This window comes from Giraffa tippelskirchi, chromosome 12, assembly GCF_054371585.1.
Source record: "Giraffa tippelskirchi isolate mGirTip1 chromosome 12, T2T-mGirTip1v1.2.pri, whole genome shotgun sequence".
Taxonomy (NCBI): Eukaryota; Metazoa; Chordata; class Mammalia; order Artiodactyla; family Giraffidae; genus Giraffa; species Giraffa tippelskirchi.
The window spans coordinates 102858547-102878976 of NC_137286.1; the positions used below are offsets into that span (position 1 = coordinate 102858547).

Consider the following 20430-nt stretch of genomic DNA (forward strand, 5'->3'; position numbering starts at 1 on the left):
AAGGGCACAATGTTTATTCAAAGAGATAGTGGCTGAAAAATCCCCTCATCTGGGGAAAAGCAACAGACATCCAGGTCCAAGAAGTCCAGAGACTTCCAGATAAGATGAATGTAAAGAGACCTACTGAGACACGTTATAGATACACTGTCAGAAACCAAAGACAGCAAGAAGAAAAAACAACTTGTTTTATACAGCAGACCTTCTGTAGTACTATCAGCAGATTTTTCAGCAGAGACTTTGTAGGCCAGAAAGGAATGGCATTATATATTTGAAATGCTAAAAGAAAAAAAACAGCTAACCAAGAATACCTGGCAAACTGTCCTTCAACAATTAAAAAAAAAATACTTTTTTATTTTATTTATTTGGCTGTGTTGGGTCTTACTTGCAGCATGCAGGATCTTTTTCATTGCAGTGCACAGACTCTCTGGTTGTGGTGCGTGGGCTCAGTAATTGTGGTACGTGGACTCCAGAGTGCACTGGCTTCAGTGATGGGGCTAGCAGGCTTAGTTGCTCCAAGGCATGTGGGATCTGCCCAAACCAGAGATTGAACCTGTGTCCCCTGTATTGGCTGGCAGATTCTTAACCACTGGACCACCAGGCAAGTTCCTAATCAGTTTTAAAGACACACGCAGACTAAAAGTAAAGGGATGGAAAAAGATACTGCATGCTCATGGAAACCAAAAAAAGTAGAGATATCTATACTTACATCAGACAAAATAGACTTTAGCCAAAGACTATCATAAGAGGTAAAAAGGGTCAATGAAAAAAAGGGTCACCCAGTAGAGGATATGACGTGTAAATATTTATGCACCTGACATAGGAACACCTAAAGAAATTAAGCAAATAAGCAAATGCTAACAGACCTGAACAGAGAAATAACAATGCAATAACACTAAGGGACTTCAGTACCCCAGTTTCAACAAAGGATAGATCATCTAAACCTAAAATCAATAAGGCAACATCGGACTTGAACTACACGTTAGACTAGGTGGACCTAACAGACATTTACAGAACATTCTATCTAACAGCAGTGAATATAGTCTTCTCAAGCTCACTTGGAACATTCTCCAGGATATTTCTGATCACAGAAATCAGCTACAAGAAGAAAACTGGGAAATTCAAAATTATGTGATGATAAAACAGCATTCACACGTTTTATATCTCTATGTCACGCTTTGGTAATTCTCACAATATTTCAAATGTTTTCACTATTATTATAGTTGTTTTGGTAATCTTTGATCAGTGATCTTTGATGTTACTACTACAGCTCACTGAAGGCTCAGATGATGGTTAGCATTTTTTAGCAAGAAAGTATGTTTTAGTTAAGGTGTACACATTGTATTCTTGGGTATAATGCTGTTGTACACTTAACAGGTCACACTGTACCATAAACGTAACTTTTATATGCACCAGGAAACCATAAAGAAGAAAAAAATGTCTGGTATACAAATAACCAGTCCTCAGTTGCACTAGCCTCACTTCAAATGCTTAATGCTAAATACAGCTAAGGACCACCCTGTTGAACAGCATAGATGAGGAATATTTCCATCACCCAAGAATGTTCCCTTGGAAAACACTGCTCTAAGGACCTCTGCTCAAGATTTGTAGTAAGACTTGACTTTTGTGAAATTATACTTCCTGGATACTTTCCTGTTGGCCACTTTCCCTTGATTACATTTTGTTTTATTGTAAGATGAATACATATTTTCTTTTTAAGATGTGCATGTATCAACATCACTGCCTTTGTTTGCTTTCACAGTTTTTTTTTCTGCAATGATATTCCAAACTATTACAAATCAAGATCTGCCTGAGATCAAGTGTGTTTTAATCAACCATGGAAACAATGATTCATCAATGGGGACATCATCATCGAATCCCATGGTAAAGTAATAGTAAAACGACAATTTTAGCTATTTTCTCTGGAGACCATACTTCGTAAGTTATTGAGACCTGCTACAGCTTATGAGCTTTTCTTTTTACGTATTTAGGTAACTGTGCACTCATATGGGGTATTGATCAGCATCTCTCCTCATTGTTACCTGGGACTCCACTCCAACAAGAGTCACATTCTCTTTGGGCTTAGATTCTGGAAGGACAGTGATACTCAGAATGAATAAGAAACAAAGATTTCCTTTTCTCCCTAAAATAAAGCTGGGCTTCTCTCTCAAGCCCTGAATCTCTAAATTTCCGACTGCCTCCTGGGTTTACTTAAATAGATTTTTTTCCATTTGCTCATTAAGACCCACCTATATAATTTACTTCATTTCTATTTCCCCAAACATTGTGTTTTAATGGATTTCTGTTTATAGCCCCATCTAGATCCTAAGCTTGAAAGCTCAGCCTCACTTTGGACTGCTTCCTTTCTCTGCCCTCACATTCGGTCAGTTACCAAGTCTTATCAATTTCCTTTCTTTCCTAGTTCTCATTTAACCACCTCATATTCTCCAGTCTCCCTGCCACTTCCCTAATTCCAGCCTTCATAGTCACAATAATATTGTAAGTGGCTTCTTCCTTCTACAGTTCAGCTCAGATAGGGCTGCCGGACTTTTTATTTTTTCTTAATTTATTTTGGGCTGCCCATAGTCTCTGTTGCTTTGCACGGGCTTTCTCTAGTTGCAGAGATCTGGGGCTACTCTCTAGATGCTGTGCTCGGGATTCTCTTGTTGCCGAGCATAGGCTCTAGGGTGCGTAGGCTTCAGTAGTTGTGGCACACAGCCTCAGTAGTTGCAGTTCCCAGGTTCTAGAGCACAGGCTCAACAGCTGTGGCACACAGACTTAATTGTCCCATGGCATGTGGGATCTTCCCCACCCAGGGATCGAACCTGTGCCTCCTGCTTTGGTAGGTGGATTCTGTACCCCTGAGCCACCAGGGAAGCCCCTAGACTATTCTTCTTGAGGCATAGCTACATCCTTTACAGCCTGGCTTGGTCTTCTTATGACTTCGGCTGACGTGCATATCACTCCATAAATTGGCTCTGACTCCTTCAAGTTCCACCCTTGTTTTTCATTACTCTTCTTAATGCTATTCAGCTAACATAGCCTAGGTGTTTACTCAAATGAAGGAAGCTTCAATGATCAAGAAACTGAAAATATTAGAAGTCTATATACAATAAAAGTGAACATAAATGAACCAATTCTATGGTTTTTATCCAGTTAAGGATTCATACAAAGCTATAGTTACTCTGTTTCCTTTTATAAAGTACATATGGCACGAAAGCATAGTTTGTTTATTTATTTGGGTTTAAATTTTTAACAGATCTTGGTGTCATTAACACATTGGCTTGTTAATAACTAAGGCATTAGGCATACGTGATACTGTAGTGCAGACAAGAAAAATTTTACTGTTATTTGCTGTGATGTTTTAAACTTTAATGTCTTTTCAATGTGAGAAAATAGATGCACACATTTAAGTGCTTTCTTATAAATCACGATCTTTAAAAAAGAAATCCATGATGACTGGTCTTGGTTCCTAGTATTAAGCTCTGTATTATCCTTTTTATGTAGAATAAATTGTATTCTTATGCAATATTCAGGATTGTATTAAGACCTAGTAGTTCCTAAACCACATCAAGCAACCATCCTAACTGTGGCAAAACTGAACTTTCACCTTCCTGAAGCTGAAGCCGCTCCTTCTGGATATTGTCCTACTTTGATGTGAGATGGATTATTAGGGTGTCAGTAGCTTTTCTCAAAAGTGGTTTTGATTTCTTCCATAGTTCACGGTTCTCAGATGAGACATCTTTCTAAAACTCTCATAGTTCAGAGGTTTTTTGAAGAACCAAGCACTCTTTAGTTGACAAAACTGGCCAAGGCAGCTTTAATAAATAAGCAACTCCATCCTGAGCTGTATCACAGTATAGCCTGGAACCAAAATAGGATTATTTTACTGTTTCCACAATTCACTTAATTGTTGTTTCAAATCTGAGATTTCCCATCATGATCATTTCTGTTTGAAGATTAAGGTGGTGTGTCCTGAGTTTCTCCCCTACAAGGCTACTATTTTTCCTTTGTAGTTAAAAACGACTGGGGGGAGATACAAATATTCTGTTTCTCCTCTGTTTTTCACCCACTGATTTTAGCGTCCACTGGTGGATCTTGCCTACAAGCATTATTACTGTGATGTTTTCCTGATGATGAGCTTCTTTTCCCCTTGTTCCCTCTACATTCATTAACTGGAATTCTGCGAGGAAGAGCTGTCTCTTCTCTCCATTTTATTTACTTAATCAGTATAGACTTATAGATACTTAATTTATTGCATGGATTATAGCCCCAAACTAACACTTGATTTTGTGGCTCAGATGTTTCCAGCTTTGGTCATTGGGAGCTACTTCAGCTTGGTTCCTGTGTCTTTTCAACATGTCCCCATAATTTTTGAAGCACACCCTTACTTTTTGGCACTAGAGCATAGTTCAGACTCATCTTGTATTTTTCCTGTGTCGGCCCTGGAACTAACCACTTCTCTAAGAAGCATTGGTTTCGTGGAGAATAGTATTTAGAAACCAAAATCTGAGAGCTGAGTGTGCTTATTGCTCCTGAGCATTGTTGCTTCTAGGTCTTCTTGGCAGACACAAATAGGATATATATGTTTGTGTACTACCCCCCTATCCATACACACTATATTTATCTCTTTATCATCTCTATCTATCTATGTATCATCATGAGTTCAGGCTGATAACTGTGAATTCAACTCAGCACCAAAGGGTTCATTCTACCTTTCTCTCTTTCCTCAGTTGTACTTCTCTCTCTGACAGTAAGACCCCTGGCTTTCATTATCTAAAATAATTTATGTTATTATCATTCAATAATAATATTCATTTCTGGTGTAAATGGCAGCCCACTCCAGTATTCTTGCCTGGAGAATCCCGTGGAGAGAGTCTGTAGCCTGGTGGACTACAGTCCATGGGGTCGCAAAGAGTTGGACATGACTAAGGCGACTTAGCATGCACGCGCTGTTGTAAATATAAACTCCTGTCAAAATTGCTAACCCACATCCCAGTGAGAAAAAGATTTACCAACTAGAATACAGTGTGTGTGTGCTAAGTCTCTTCAGTCGTGTCCAACTCTTTGCGACCCTAGGGACTGTAGCCCGCCAGGCTTCTCTGTCCATGGGATGCTCCAGGCAAGAATACTGGAGTGGGTTGCCATGCTCTTTTCCAGGGGATCTTCCTGACCTGGGGATTGAACCCATGTCTCTAACGTCTCCTGCATTGGCAGGCAGGTTCTCTACCACTAGCGCCACCCTGGGAAGCCCCTGGGAATACAGTACTTGTGTGCAATTCTTTTTGTCTTTAACCTCATACCATCCAAAGCATTCTTTTCCCAAGTTACTTAGGTTTGTTCCTTTCTTTCCCAATCCCTTCACTCTGATTATGTTAGTTATTTGTGATACACTTAAGTTCACTTGGTTTGCATTCCATTTTGAGCTCCCCCATATCCTGGTTGACATTAATGATTTATTTTGTGAGTATGTGAAATGTGATTATGGTCCTGAAAGCTAAAGCTATGTGATGAAAGACAAACTCAGAGAAGTGTGGTGCCTTCTTCCTCCCTACTTCCAAGCTTCCTCCTTTCCCTATCTATCTCCTGAACTGAGCCAGTCCCTTAAGTTTTTTATATTAGTCCTGTATTTCTTGTGAAAAAATGAGCAGATACATGTGTATTGTCTTAGTCGCCTTCCTTGTTACCCAAAGGATAGCATAACTCAAAGTAGAAACATTTTGAACCCAGCTTTCTTCACTTAGCATCTGTCCAGGAAATCACTGCAAATCAGTTCATGGAGCTTGTCCTCATCCTTCTCTATAACTGCGTGTCCTCGATTGTGTGGATGGACCATAATTTATTCCATCACTCTGCTGTGTATGAGCATGTAAGTGGTTTCCTTTGTACAAGCACTTAGGTGGTTTCTAGTATTTTGCAATTATAAATGGTGTTCAATCAATTGTTGGATGTATAGTCCTCAAAATGGGATTGCTGGCTGAGAGGGTGAAGTGCGTAATAGTTCTATTAGGTGTTGGTGAATTCCAGATCCCCCCTAGAAGGGTGCACCAGTTTGCCTTTCTCCAGCAATGTATGAGAGTGGATATTTCCTTATAGCCTCACCAACAAAATTTTGCTAGTGTGATAGTTAAGTGCTATCTCAATGTTGTTTGAGTTTTTCTAATCATATGTGAGTTTGAACATTTTCTCATATGTTCAAGAGCCATTCTTTATAACATTTTTGTGAATTGTCTATTTCTTTTTCCCTTTTTTCTATCATGTTTTTGCTTCTGTGTCTCTCAATGTTAAAAAAAAAAATTCTTTACATATTAGGGGTATTAGCACTTTATTTCCTTTATTTGTAATATGCATAGCAAATATTTTCTTCTAGCATGTCAGGGTTTTGTTGTTGTTCTTGCTTTACTTTATTCTGTGTCCATCTTTTAAGATCCAGCTCAGTTGCTGCACTCCAGTGGAGCATTTCCAGCCCCACTATCCCCGCCTGGAAGTCACCTCTCCCTGCTCTGAAGGTCCAGAGCACTTAAATGCACCTTCCAAAGTAGTGGACTTCTGTTTATCAGGCACATCACATTTCACTTTGTTTTGTTATTTCTTCCTGTTGTTGTTGTTCAGTTGCTCAGTTGTGTCTCTTTTCAACCCCATGGACTGCAGCATACCAGGCTCCCCTGTCCTTCATCATATCCTGGAGTATGGGCAAACTCATGTTCACTGAGCCGGCGATGCTATCCAAACATCTCATCCTCTGCCGCCCTTTTCTGAATTTGGGGGTATCACAATTCAACCTATAACAGTCTATAAAGCATTTTTAGAAATGCAGCCTAAAATTATCTGTCTTTTCCTTAGAGAATCATAACTAATAAGAATTTTAGTCAGTGATATGTCCTCCATGGGCTATGATGCACGAGGGTGTTGTATGCAGTATTTCAACATGTATGTATTTGGTAAAGTTTTCAGCTAAAAGGAAGAGTTATTAAACCTGCACTTGTAGTAAATTCACGTTGTTTCATTGATGACATAGGTGTCAGCATCCCGGGAAGACCTGGCGTGTGCCTTGAGGCCCGAGGGCGCAGAGACCATCTACGAAGCGGCCACGGTGCATGTGGACGTGGCTGCGTCCATCACCCTGCAAGTGCTGGCCTCCACCCCGGGGAACACTTCCTGTCTCTGGGTCTTTAAACACAGCTACCTAAACTGCCAGCCACACTTCGATTTACAAAACAGGTAAGCGGGAACCAGGGCAGCAATGTGAAACCACAAGGATTTTTGGAGGAATACTTTCTTCCCACAAAAAAAAGACATTCTTGCTTCATTTGGAGTTTCTTTTCAAACTTCTGTAGACGTCCATTGTAACTCTTATCTCCAGTGAAATAAAGTGAACCAAAAAATTAGTTAGGGCATGGGTTCATGACATTTTATAGCAGTCAAAATGCACAGGGTAAACAACACAAAAAGTGAGTCCTAATGTAAACTACAGACTTGAGTTAATATCAGTATTGGTCCATCACTTGTAGCAAATACACCACACATATGCAAGATGTTACTAATAGGAAAACTGGGGGTGATGGGGGAGATGGGGAAGGGTGTGTTCGGGATCTCTGTGTTTATGCTGTTTTCCCATAAATGTAAAATTGTACTAAAAAATAAAGTCTATTAAGTTTAAAAGTTATATAGACATATATGGTATATTTAGGGCCTAAGAAGGGCTTCCCAGGTGGCGCTAGTGGTAAAGAATCCACCTGCCAATGCAGGAGATATAGGAGATGCAGGTTCGATCCCTGGGTCGGAAAGATCCCTTGGAGGAGGAAATGGCAACCCACTCCAGTATTCTTTCCTGGGAAATCCCATGGACAGAGGAACCTGGCGGGCCACAGTCCATGGGGTTGGACATGACTGAGAGACTGAGCAGCCAGGGCCTAAGAATGTAGTGATAGCTGACAAAATGTTAAACAAGTAGTGAAAAGATCGTTCGGGATTTTAAAGGTGGCTTGTTTTTCAAAAATTTTATTTACTTATTTTATTTTTGGCTCCACTGGATCTTCATGGTTATGCGTGGACTTTCTCCAGTTGCAGTGAGTGGGGGCTTCTCTCTCGCTCTAGTGCAAGGGCCTCTCATTGCGGCGGCTTCTCTTGCTGGATCACACAGGCTCTAGAGTGCAGGCTCAGTAGCTGGTGGCACGTGGGCGCAGTTGCCTTACAGGATGTGGATTCTTCCCACACCAGGGATCAAACCCAAATCCCCTGCATCGGCAGGCGGATTGTAAACCGCTGGACCACCAGGGAATTCCAATGGCTTGTATTTTCATTGCATTTCGTCTTAAAGATAAAAAATTAGAAAATTTCCCTTCCATTCCGGTTAAAGTAGCAAAGAGCTTCCTAGTTAAAGTAGTGAGAAGCTTCTTTCTGGGAAATGCTTACCTGTGTTGTTTCCCAGTATGATGAGCAGAATTGCAATGTGTGATATCATGAAACATTAGAAATTGACCTCTGTGTAGCAAGCATTGGTGTCAGGATCCAGAAACGCCTCTTAGATTGACAGCAAAGCCCTGAATCTAACCCTGTGCTGACTGCTGCCCCCTGCTGTCCATGACAAGGGAGGGTAGGAAGCAGGGGGCACAGGCTATTTGAATGCCCACTTACTAATTCTACACTGCTTTATTCTCTAATTCTTGGGTTGCTCTGGCATCCCAAAACTGTAGCAGAGGCATTGTCTTTCTCGAAGCAATGCAGAAAACGGCCCCTCAATGACCCAAAGAAGGCTCCATGTCACCTACCTGGGACACAGGAGAACACCCATGATTGGCTTGTACCAAAGATTCAAATTTGTTTCTATAAGGTCAGACCAACATTGAAGTAGTTTTCAGGCCAGTAGCTATAATTCTGAAGTCTGGTTCTAAACCTTAGAGCACATTCATTTTCCTTTCCTCTTTTGAGGCCGTATTACTCACTTCTCTTTTTTTGCTTACGTTTACCTTGGGGTTAAAGCAAAGCACTCTGTTATTAAGAATTTTGCCTTAAAGAAATGTTCCAGTAATTTTATTAAAATCTAATACCACACAATGTTATCACTCTGTGTATGCTAAAAAGCATGTAAATGATCATTTTTTCTGCACACTACAGAATTCCAGTAAAACAAAATGAAATCTCTTCTTAGAGACAAATATATATATACTATATAGATAGATAGATATATAGATATGCATATATGAAATGCCACAACAGCTCTTGGAGTGAGACCAAAAAGAAAAATAAAAAATTAGGGTTCTTTTTACTCTGCTGAAAGAATGCCTTTTTTTGTTGTATGTCAGGCAGCCAAAGTCATAGGTCTTTTGTGGGTTAGTTAACCTAGTACCAAGACATTTTTAGCAACTACTCCATAGCAAAGAGTTACAGAAAATAAGGGCTTCCCAGGTGGTGCAGTGGTAAAGAATCGGCCTGCCAATACAGGAGACACAAGAGACACAGGTTCGATCCCTGGGTTGGGAAGATCCCCTGGAAAAGGCAATGGCAACCCACTCCAGTATTCTTGCCTGGAGAATCCCGTGGACAGAGGAGCCTGGTGGGCTACAGTCCATGGGATCGCAAAGAGTCAAGACACAACTGAGCACACACGCGCGCACGCACACACACACAGAAATTAAATCCGCTCTCACACTCATAAGCAGACAGATCTGATAACCATCTCAGAGTTTTGTATGAGATACCCAAGAGTTCACACATGATACTAGGAATGTGAAGAGTTCAGAGAAGAAAGCACATCAAAATACCTGCATGTTGTTGTTGTCTGTTGCTAAGTCGTGTCCGACTCTTTGTGACCCCATGGACTATAGCCCGCCAGGCTCCTCTGTCCACGGGTATTCTCCAGGCAAGAATACTGGAGTGAGTTGTCATGCCCTCCTCCAAGGGATCTTCCTGACTCAGAGATTGAACCCACATCTCTTACATCTTCTGCATTGACAGGTGGGTTCTTGACCACTAGTGCCACCTGGGAAGCAAATGCCCCTAGCCAGATTGATCTTTACCAAGTATGTGAAAACTTAGAAATACTCATATTGGGACATCTCTCTCCTTACATCCATGTGATGTATCAGCGTAATTATTATCTCATAGGAAAATGCTTTGTGTCTGATTTTACTTGAATTCTTCTCTCTGGAGGGATGAGGCACAAAACAGACTGTTGTTAGTCTCAGCACATCTTGCTTGTTGCTTCATGTGGTTCTGCAAACGGGGCACCAAGGCCTGTGAACAGGTGACTGGCAGACAAGCCAATGGAGGATGCTTTGTCGTTGGCAGGAATGATGCCCTGCTACCAAGGAAGGCATCCCACCAAGTCTATGTGGTTTTGGCAGGAATTTTTCCTCCACGGGACTCAGGCAGCATGAGGTGAAGGCACTCATTCCCCAGGGAGGGACTGGATCAAGGTCAAGGTCAAACTAACAAGGCCCAAGCTGAGTGTGGGGTGCAGGACAGGAGCTTTGTTCTCCACGGAGATGAAGCAGAGCTGCCCAACTGCCTTCTGACTCAGTGTGAAATTTGATGGTTTTTGTTTCACACATTTTCCAAATTAACCAGTTCTCTTTCTTGTGTTTCAGAGGAGTTTTTTCCATGGTCATTTTGAAAATGACAGAAACCCAGGCTGGAGAATACAGGCTTTTGATTCAGAGTGCAGCTACCAATTACACAGTATTGTTTACAGTGAGTATAAGAAGTAAGTGCCATTTGTTCCTAGGTTTCCTCAATATTCTAAAGGGGTGGTTGGAATCCAAGAGCTCTTACCAGGTGCCCCAGACAGTTTAACCAGGTTTCCCTCGACATGTGGCTGAATTAACTGAACTCACTTCAACCTCCCCCATCACCTATTGAGACTCTGCTGTGACCCGCAGACTGAGAGTGAGCACTCTTCAGAACCTCTATTTTAGGGCTCCCCATTTTTTTTCACTGATGGACGGATGAGAGGGAAGAAGTGGAAAGCATTTTGACCTTAGAGTCAGAAGACCTGAATCCTTATTATAGATCTGATGTGACCTCTTTGGGTGAGTCACAGAATCTTCTCTGAGCTTCAGTGTTCTGTCTGTAAAATGGGGATACACAGACATATCTCACAGGATTGCACAAGCTTAGGCAATGAGAATGTCTGTGTCTGCTCTGTCTGGCCAGGTAGCCACTGGCCACAGGTGGCTGGTGAACACTTGAAATATAGCCAGTATGACTGGGCACCAAAGTTGTCACTTTATTTAATCTTAATCGATTGAAAGTTGAATTTAAATAACCATACAGAGCTGGCGGCTGCTGTGTTCATTGCAACTCCCCCATCGCTATGCAGACAGACCATCAGGAGCAAGGCAGAGGTTCTCACCCGGGGTGTTGGGGAGCCAGGGAAGTACAGGGACACAGCTGTACAGTTGGCAAAACCACCTCTGGCATGTCTTCTGGCTTCTCCTCTGCACCGAGTTCTGCCAGGCCTCGAGGTTGTGCAGACTCAGCCCTGTACCCCCCCAACTGCTTTACCCCACATGACAAACAGGGACTAGAGGTGGTGCGTTCACATGGGTCCTGCTGCCTTTAGGGGCCAGGGCAGCACTCCAGAAGCTCTAGTTCATCCACTGTAAATCAGATTCCCTGGCTGCGCCTTGGTGTGACTTGCGGGCCGCGGGTGCAGTGCCTGTGCCTCCCGGCCCACAGCGGTGCGGGGCTCAACGACCGGAGGCTGAGCTTGGCCAGATCTGCACTCCCAGCCTCGCTGCCCTGGGTCTTGCAGTCAGAGCTGCAAACAGCAGAGCTGTTTAGATTCCCACAAGGCTCATCTGAATGGGGCTGGGGACATGGTGTTAGGCTCCAAAGTCAGCCTGTCAGGCAAAAGCTAGGCAATGTCAAAGTCGGTCAACATTTGTTTTGAAAAGCCCGCCAATTACTCTGATGTGTAAAGAACCGGAGCCCTAGAAGGTCAAAAGTCAAGAGGTACCTCTCATTGCTGTTTGAGTTTAGTCTTGTTCCTGACCCCTCCCCAGTTCTCCACTCCACTCTGAGATAGGAAGCCCTCCGGTTGGAAGAGATTGAGAGATTTTTTTGCTCTTTCTTTCCCTCTGTTTTTTGCCAAGTGTTGAATTTGTATAAAATAAATGTGAGTCTGCTGTCTTTATTATACTTAGGGCAACTTCTTTTCACGTAAGATTTACAAGGTACAAATGAAAAGAAAAAGATTTACAATGTAAAAATAGCACAACAATCATTCAAGTAAGTTGCAACTGTTTTTAACGGTGCTGCTGGGTGGTGGGATTCAAAAAAATCAGGTGGGGTAGACTTCGCAGCAGTCAACATGAAAAAGAGGAAAGGGTTTAGTGAACCACAAGTTCAGCATTAACCAACAGTATGTTATGGTTGCTAAAAAAGGAAATCTGAACCTTGGCAGCATTCACAAAAATGTAATGTCTGGGTTAAGAAAATTCATGGAAAATTACTATTTACAGTTCTACATTTTTGCAGATGAACATTGACAAAACAGAGCCACTAGGATAGTGAAGATCTTGGAATTCCTTAAGTTAGGAGAAGCTAAGGGAATTAAGAATGTTTAGCAGAGAAAAGGAAATATTTTGAGGAAAGCAGAAGATTGATTGCAGTGTAACGTAAAGGAAATTCTTCTGGTGTGAGTCAGGAAACCTGGGCTAACTAGTTAAAAACATCTTCGATGGTAGTGGTCTTCCTTAACCTCAGGATGATTTTAAATATTGGAAAGATTTTCCCATGGAAACAAAGCTTCACTTAAAAAAAAAAAAATTGCTCTAGAGGGTAGACTTGGGACCACTGGTCAGAAGCTACAGGAAGAAACAGTAAAAACTATGACACAATGGGAAAAGATGTTTGTAATTCACATAATCAACAAAGATTGAATAGTCATAATAGGTAAAGCACTTCTATAAATCAATAAGAAAAAAAAAAACTAGTAGAAAAGTAAAAGACATGGGTAGGTATTTCACTATATAGTAAACATATTAAATTAATAGCTGAGACATGCAAATTAAGACCACAATGAAGGGCTTCCCTGGTGGCTCAATGGATAAGAATCTACTAGACAAGGTAGGAGACATAGGTTCCGTCCCTGATCCGAGATAATGCCACATGCCTTGGAGCAGCTGAGCCTGTGCACCACAACTAGTGAGCCTGTGACCTAGAGCCAAGGAGCCACAACAACTGAAGCCTGTATGTTCTAGAGCCCGTGCTCTGCAACAAGAGAAGCCACCGCAAGGAGAAGCCCGCACACCTCGACTGGACAGAAGGCCCCACTCGCTGAAACTAGAGAAAAGCCTGCTCAGCAACAAAGATCCAGCACGGCCAAAAATAAATAATAAAATAAATAAATTTTAAATTATCTTAAAAAAGACCACAATGAAATACGATTTTATACCCACCAGATGGTTGGAAACAAATTGTCATTATGCGTGAATCCACACCGTAGGGATCAGAAGTTGCACTCCGAGGCCTATTGTTAAAGGAACGTACACACCTGCCTTGGTAGAAATGCACAGGATGTTCATAGCACCACTGTTGGTGATTCAAACTACAAGAAACACCCAAATGTCCCCTGCAAGAAAATGGAACAGTAGACTGTGATATATCTACCAGTGGAACACAAGGTAGTGGTAGCAAAATGAATTAAGCATAAGTTCAGTTCAGTTCAGTCACTCAGTCCTGTCCGACTCTGTGACTCCATGGACTGCAGCACACCAGGCTTCCCTGTGCATCACCAACTCCCGGAGCTTACTCAAACTCATGTCCATTGAGTTGGTGATGCCATCCCACCATCTCATCCTCTGTCATCCCCTTCTCCTCCCGTCTTCAGTCTTTCCCAGCATCAGGGTCTTTTCAAATGAGTCAATTCTTCACATTAGGTGGCCAAAGTTTTGGAGTTTCAGCTTCATCATCAGTCCTTCCAATAAATATTCAGGACTGATTTCCTTTAGGATGGACTAGTTGGATCTCCTCGCAGTCCAAGGGACTCTCAAGAGTCTTCTCCAACACCACAGTTCAAAAGCATCAATTCTTCGGCGCTCAGCTTTCTTTATAGTCCAGCTCTCACATCCACACATGACTACTGGAAAAACCATAACTTTGGCTAGACGGACCTTTGTTGGCAATGTCCCTGCTTTTTAATATGCTGTCTACATTGGTCATAACTTTTCTTCCAAGGAGCAAACGTCTTTGAATTTCATGGCTGCACTCACCATCTGCAGTGATTTTGGAGCTCCCAAAAATAAAGTCTGTCACTGTTTCCACTGTTTCCCCATCCATTTGCCATGAAGTAATGGGACCAGATTCCATGATCTTAGTTTTCTGAATGTTGAGCTTTAAGCCAACTTTTTCACTCTCCTCTTTCCCTTTCATCAAGAGTTTTGAATTAAGCATAGCTACATGCATGCAAAACCATGGATGAGTCTTAAAAATAAGGTTGGATGAATAACTGAAATTGTGAAGGACTGCATATTGAGTGATTGCACATGTTGAAGTCCAGAAACAAGCAAACAAACCAATATATTGTTTGGGGCCACCCATCTATGTGGTACAGACAATTTTTAAAGTATGAGAATGACAAACAAAATTCAGGATAAAGTTAACCTAGGGTCGAGACATGGAGAGAAACACGAAAGTAGATTCAAAGGTATTTATGATTATTCCAGTTATTAAGTAGAGCATGGGTCCATGGATCTTCATTTTTGTTTATTATGCTTCAAAATTTACTTTTTGTGTATCTTTGGTGTATATATATATATATATAAAGTATTATAGTATTTTAAAACAATTGATTATAAGGGAGAAGATTGAAATTTAGCCTTTTTTCTTAAAAAAAAAAAAAGGTTCCAAACTGGAAGGATCTACTCTGGGAGGTCATGAACTCCTGTCGCTAAGGGTTCCAAGCAGAAGTAGAGTTGATATGATAAGCACCGTGGGGAGGGGGAGGGGAAGATAGGAGGAAGGGGGAGGGGGGAGGTTCAATGTGAATAAGAGGCTAAAATAAACCTCTTAATTTTGTTTCAATTCTATCTCCGTTCAACTATATTTCTGCCTAGTTCTAGATAAAATTGTGGGCAGAAAGTGTGAGTTTCTCAGTCATGTCTGACTCGTTGCGACCCCATGGACTGTAGCCTGCCAGGTTCCTCTGTCCATAGGGATTCTCCAGGCAAGAATACTGGAGTGGGTTGCTATTCCCTTCTCCATGTGGGCAGAAAGCTGAGCCTCAAAACTAGATTAGTATGTGTTATAAACTTTATGTTATTTCTGCTCTTCTTTTCCCCATGCATATTGATATTTGTGTTTTTACCTGGCTTCCCTCCACTAGACTTAAGTTGTTTTTGGATTCATGAAATAGCCAAAGACATTAGCTAAGAGAATAAATGCCAGTCAGCATTTCGGCCTGAGTGGAGTTTAATGTATTGGTGAGGAGGGTCTATGTTATTGTATATATATGGAGTGGAGTGGAAGATAGTGCTATAGTATAGATCCATTTTTCTTGATGTAGAATTCTTCTTTTGAAGAGACTAAGACAGTTACTTTTTTTTTAATGTTTTTCATATGAAACATTTTTAATATTAAAACATGAATAATTTATAATGCTTTAGATACACTGCTTTACACACTGAGAAAACCTTACTTTAGAAAAATGGAAAATCAGGACGCCTTGGTCTGCATCTCAGAGAGTGTTCCAGAACCAACAGTGGAATGGGTGTTCTGCGATTCACAGAGTGACAGGTATGACGTTAGAACGGCTCTTATGACTTCACTGTTGCGGTCTTTTTATAATATAGTTGACATCATACTGTATGTACAAGTTATCACCATGTTAACAAGAAACATGGCCTTTTAAAGCATGATTGGTATGGACTTCCCGGGGGAGAGAGGGGGATGTCTTAGTGAGGGGGCCTTTGGAGCCCCCCATTGGTCATGTCACTGACCTGTAGGACCCTCCCTGCATATCACAGGACATGAATAAACGCCCTTTAAGTTACAGGGTTGTTGACTCTCTGAGCAGTTTGTTGGGGGAAAAAGAAAGGTCCAGGGCTTCCCTGGTGGCTCAGAAGTAAAGAACCATCTGCCAATGCGAAAGAAACGGGTTCGATCCCTGATCAAGCACCTAAGCCCAGGAGCCACAATATTGAGCCTGTGCTCTAGAGCTTGGGAGCCACCACTACTGAATCCACATGCAGCAACGACAGAAGCCTGCACGCCCTAGAGCCCGTGCTCCGCAACAAGAGAAGCCACTGCAGTGAGAAGCTGGAACACCCCAGCTAGAGAGTAGCCCCCAGCCACCACAACTACAGAGAAAGCCCACACAGCAGCACAGATCCAGCACAGCCAAATAAATAAGTAAAGTCATAAATGGTTGTTTAATTTTTTTTTAAAAAAAAAGGTCCAGACTTTTAAATTTTTTACTTACTAATTTTATCTTACTTGGCTGCACTGAGTCTTAGTTGAGGCATGCGGAATCTAGTTCCCTGACCCCTGGATAGGATGCATGGATATGGATCCCTGGCCCCCTACATAGGATGCGTGGAGTCTTAGTCACTGGGCCCCCAGGGAAGTCCCAGGTCCAGGTTTTAGTGTATAATCCCCTATAGGTAAAAAACCCCCTGTGAATGAATATTTAATTTGTGCTTATTCCATGTATTCTGGAAGAGCAGATATGATTGTTTGAAGATGTAGAATCTGCCTGGGTCTGAACCCTTCTGAGCTTACATCTGTGTGGCCTTGAATGAGTTTCTTAACCCCTTCCCACCTCATTAGAAGCGTGGGGCTGGTAGCGGTCTGTACGTTATATGCTCGCTCTGATGAGGAAATGAATCGGTACACGTGAAACGCACAGAACAATGCCTGGTAGATAGTAAGTACCTTATAAATGTGTTATACCTAAGTGTTCACAAAGTAACGATTCATGCTGTTTGAACAAATTAAAATGTACTAAACAGCTTTAACTGAAAAATGGGACTAAAGAGAAGGAGAAAAAAAAAAATCAGGTTGCCAAATGATAAAACTGGGATCCCACATTTTGAAAGAAAAAGAGATTACCTATAGATATAAATGTAATGTGTGAACAGAGAAGAAAAAGATTAGAAAGCTACATACAGCAAAATAGTAACAGTTGTCATCTCATGGTGGTAGGAATATGGGCAAATTAAATTTCTTTGGATTTTCCTGGATTTTCCAAAATTTCTACAATAAGCAATTATTGTTGTCTTAAAGATTAATTATTATTGGGACTTCCCTGACAGTCCAGTGGTTTAGACTCTGATCTTCCAATGCAGGGGACTCAGGTTCCATCCTGGTCAGGGGACTAAGATTTCCCTTACCACTTAGCCAAAAACAAAAACAAAAAAATTATTATTGTAATTTAAAAAGAATTATTGTTGTCATTTTTAAAACTGAAGGAATAATGTGTAAACAAACAAAGAATATATTTGGGATATAGAGGAGAAAAGTGATAAAGAGGAGAAAAGTGACTATACACAGAAGCTGTATATGATCACAGAAAGCTGTGACTATTCCAAAAGCTGTAGCTGCTTTGGGAAAGGTGATAGTTAGGGAGGTGGGAGAGGGCAGGGAGAAGTCCCTCCAGTCCCCGTGCACGTGTGCTAAGCTGCTTCAGTCTTGACTCTTTGTGACCCCATGGACTGTAGCCCGCCAGGCTCCTCTGTCCATGGGATTCTCCAGGCAAGGATACTGGAGTGGGTTTCCGTGTCCTCCAGGGGAGTTTGTCAAACCTGAGTCTCCTGTACCGCAGGCAGATTCTTTAGCGCTGAGCCACTGGGGAAGCCCAAATCCCCAGGTGTGGCTGGCACCTCTCAGGTGACACCACCCTCTCCTCTGTGAGCTGTGGGGACCCTGGGCACTTCTGCAACCCTGGCCTCTCTCCCTCTCTCTGCTTGTCCTCTTCAGAGCTTCAAAGATACCTACACCTTGTTGCACAAAACCTAGTTGTGCTTTTCCTTTTCTCCATTTTCTACTGCCACCCCCCCCCTTTTCTGTCTTTTCTCAATTCTTCCATTTGTTTTCTCTGTTTAACAACAACCAAGGGGTCACCAGACACGAAATCTTTTTTTTGATTAATTTTTAATGTAGTATAGTTGCTTTACCGTGTTGTATTAGTTTCTAGTGTGCAGCAAAATGAATCTGACATACAAGTATCCCCTCACTTTTGGATTTCCTCACCGTTCAGGTCACCTCAGAGCATTAAGTAGAGTTCCCTGAGCTGTATAGTATGTTCTCATTTGTTGTTTAGTCGCTAAGTTGTGTGGGTCGCCATTCCCTTCTCCAGGGGATCTTCCTGAGCCAGAGACTGAACTCGTGTCTCCTGCATTTTCAGGCAGATTCTTTACCTCTGAGCCACTAGGGAAGCCCATGGTCTCATTAGTTATCTGTTTTATACATACTGTTACCTATTTTACACATGCTGTTTTCTATTTTATACATACTATCAATAGTGTATATATATCAATCCCAGTCTCCCAGTTCCTCCCACCCCCCTTTCCCCTTTAGTATCCATACTTTTCTCAAAACCTTTTGAACTCTTTTATTATGTGATTCTCTCCAGCGTTATTCTGATTAGGTGAGGTGATGAATAACTCACTAGTTCCCTTAAGACCTCCGTTGGGTGGTGCGGGCACCGTCAGAATGAATCGGTTTGCCCTGTGACCTACTCCTATCTTTATTTTCTTATCAGGCTCTTAAACTCTACCACCTTTTATCTGGTTATTCTTCTGAATACTCGCTTGTCATTTTAAAAGGTGTTTAGTCAACTGACATTTCTTTTTCAATTGCAGCTGTAAAGGAGAGAGTCCAGCTGTCGTCACTAAGGAGGAGAGCGTCCTCCATGAGTTATTTGGAACAGATATCAGGTGCTGTGCAAGAAATGAGCTGGGCAGGGAATGTACCAAGCTCTTCACCATAGGTAAGACCATCATATCGTGTCCTTCTGTTTTCTGTGACTGTTCCTCGGAGACAGTCTGGGACTAATCATCACCCCTTAGGTCCTCACTCAGTTTCAAAAATGCTATAGTTCCTTCAGACCATTTTCAGTGTAATATTATGAACTCTTTCTGTGCTCAGTTCTTCATAAGAGACTACTTAATCTCTAAAAGATCCTTTTATTTGGGGATAGTTGGTAACATTTAAGATGCCATTAAAATCTTTTTTTTTAATTAATTAATTAATTAATTTTATTTTTGGCTGTGCTGGGTCTTTGTTGGTGCACAGACTTTTCTCCAGTTGCGGCAAATGGAGGGCTACTCTCTAGTTGTGGTGCACGGACCTCTCATTGTGGTAACTTCTCTTGTTATGTAGCACAGGCTCTAGGGCGTGCGGGCTTCAGTAGTTGCTGCACATGGGCTCAGTAGTTGCGGCTCCCAGGCTCTAGAGCAGAAGCTCAGTAGTTGTGACCCATGGACTTAGTTGCTCCACAGCATGTGGGATCTTCCTGGACCAGGGATGGAACCTGTGTCTCAGGCAGATTCTTTACCACTGAGCCCCCAGGAAAGCCCTGAGATATCATTAAAACTTTATTCTGAAGAATGTTCAGGATATATTGTGTGGTGCAGGGGGCAATCACTTTTTTTCTTACCCGGGATTTTTTCATCTTCTAGATCTAAACCAGACTCCTCAGACCACACCGCCACAATTATTTCTTAAAGTCGGGGAACCCTTATGGATAAGGTGTAAAGCCATTCACATAAACCACGGATTCGGGCTCAGCTGGGAATTAGAGAATAAAGCACTGGAAGAGGTGAGAGGATGAGCTTGTATTCTGAAATGCAGAAAAATGAACCAAGAATCCAGGTGGAAATCACTCCATTCAAACTCTGTTTTATATTAAAATCTAGGGCAGCTACTTTGAGATGAGTACCTATTCCACAAACAGAACTATGATACGGATTCTGTTTGCTTTTGTATCATCAGTGGGAAGAAACGACACTGGCTATTACACTTGTTCCTCTTCAGAGCATCCCAGTAAATCAGCTTTGGTCACCATCCTAGGTAATGCAGCTGCGCACATAATCTGTACTCGTGTTTTTAGTTGTTTTAGTGTGGAGTGTAAGGTAGGTGCTGCAAATTCTGCTTTCAGTATAAGGTTAGTATCAAAAAGTTGAGAGAGAAATTGAAATAGGATAGCTTTGTGAAATTAATACAAGCTGCCCCCTCCCTTCCTTTTCTGGTTAAACCGAGCCTGAGCCCGCTTGAATGCCACTGTTTTTGCACTCATCACATTGTAATGTGACCCTCTGTTTGTGGATTTTTGTCTTCCAATAGGCTGGAAGGTTCCTAAGGACAGGAATAATCCCTTCTATCCTTGTAGTCTCAGATGTGGCAGAGAGCCAGATGCAGTATGCACCATTAATAAGCACTTGTTCTAAGAACTACCTGAGAACTGCCCCTCAAGGGCAGAGAGCAGTGGCT

At 41.8% G+C, this 20430-nt stretch overlaps 1 protein-coding gene across 2 annotated transcripts in view; it reads left to right on the forward strand.

The window, feature by feature from the left end:
* The window catches only part of FLT3 (fms related receptor tyrosine kinase 3), a 73189-nt gene that overhangs the window by 20082 nt on the left and 32677 nt on the right, over window positions 1-20430 (forward strand). For both annotated transcript variants that reach the window (XM_081549350.1, XM_081549349.1), the window contains exons 2-8: window positions 1760-1881; window positions 7016-7218; window positions 10587-10702; window positions 15606-15735; window positions 18801-18928; window positions 19620-19759; window positions 19857-20010. In XM_081549350.1, coding sequence (XP_081405476.1) covers window positions 1774-1881; window positions 7016-7218; window positions 10587-10702; window positions 15606-15735; window positions 18801-18928; window positions 19620-19759; window positions 19857-20010 — 979 coding nt within the window. In that variant the 5' untranslated portion in view covers window positions 1760-1773. The remainder of the gene's footprint in view (window positions 1-1759; window positions 1882-7015; window positions 7219-10586; window positions 10703-15605; window positions 15736-18800; window positions 18929-19619; window positions 19760-19856; window positions 20011-20430) is intronic.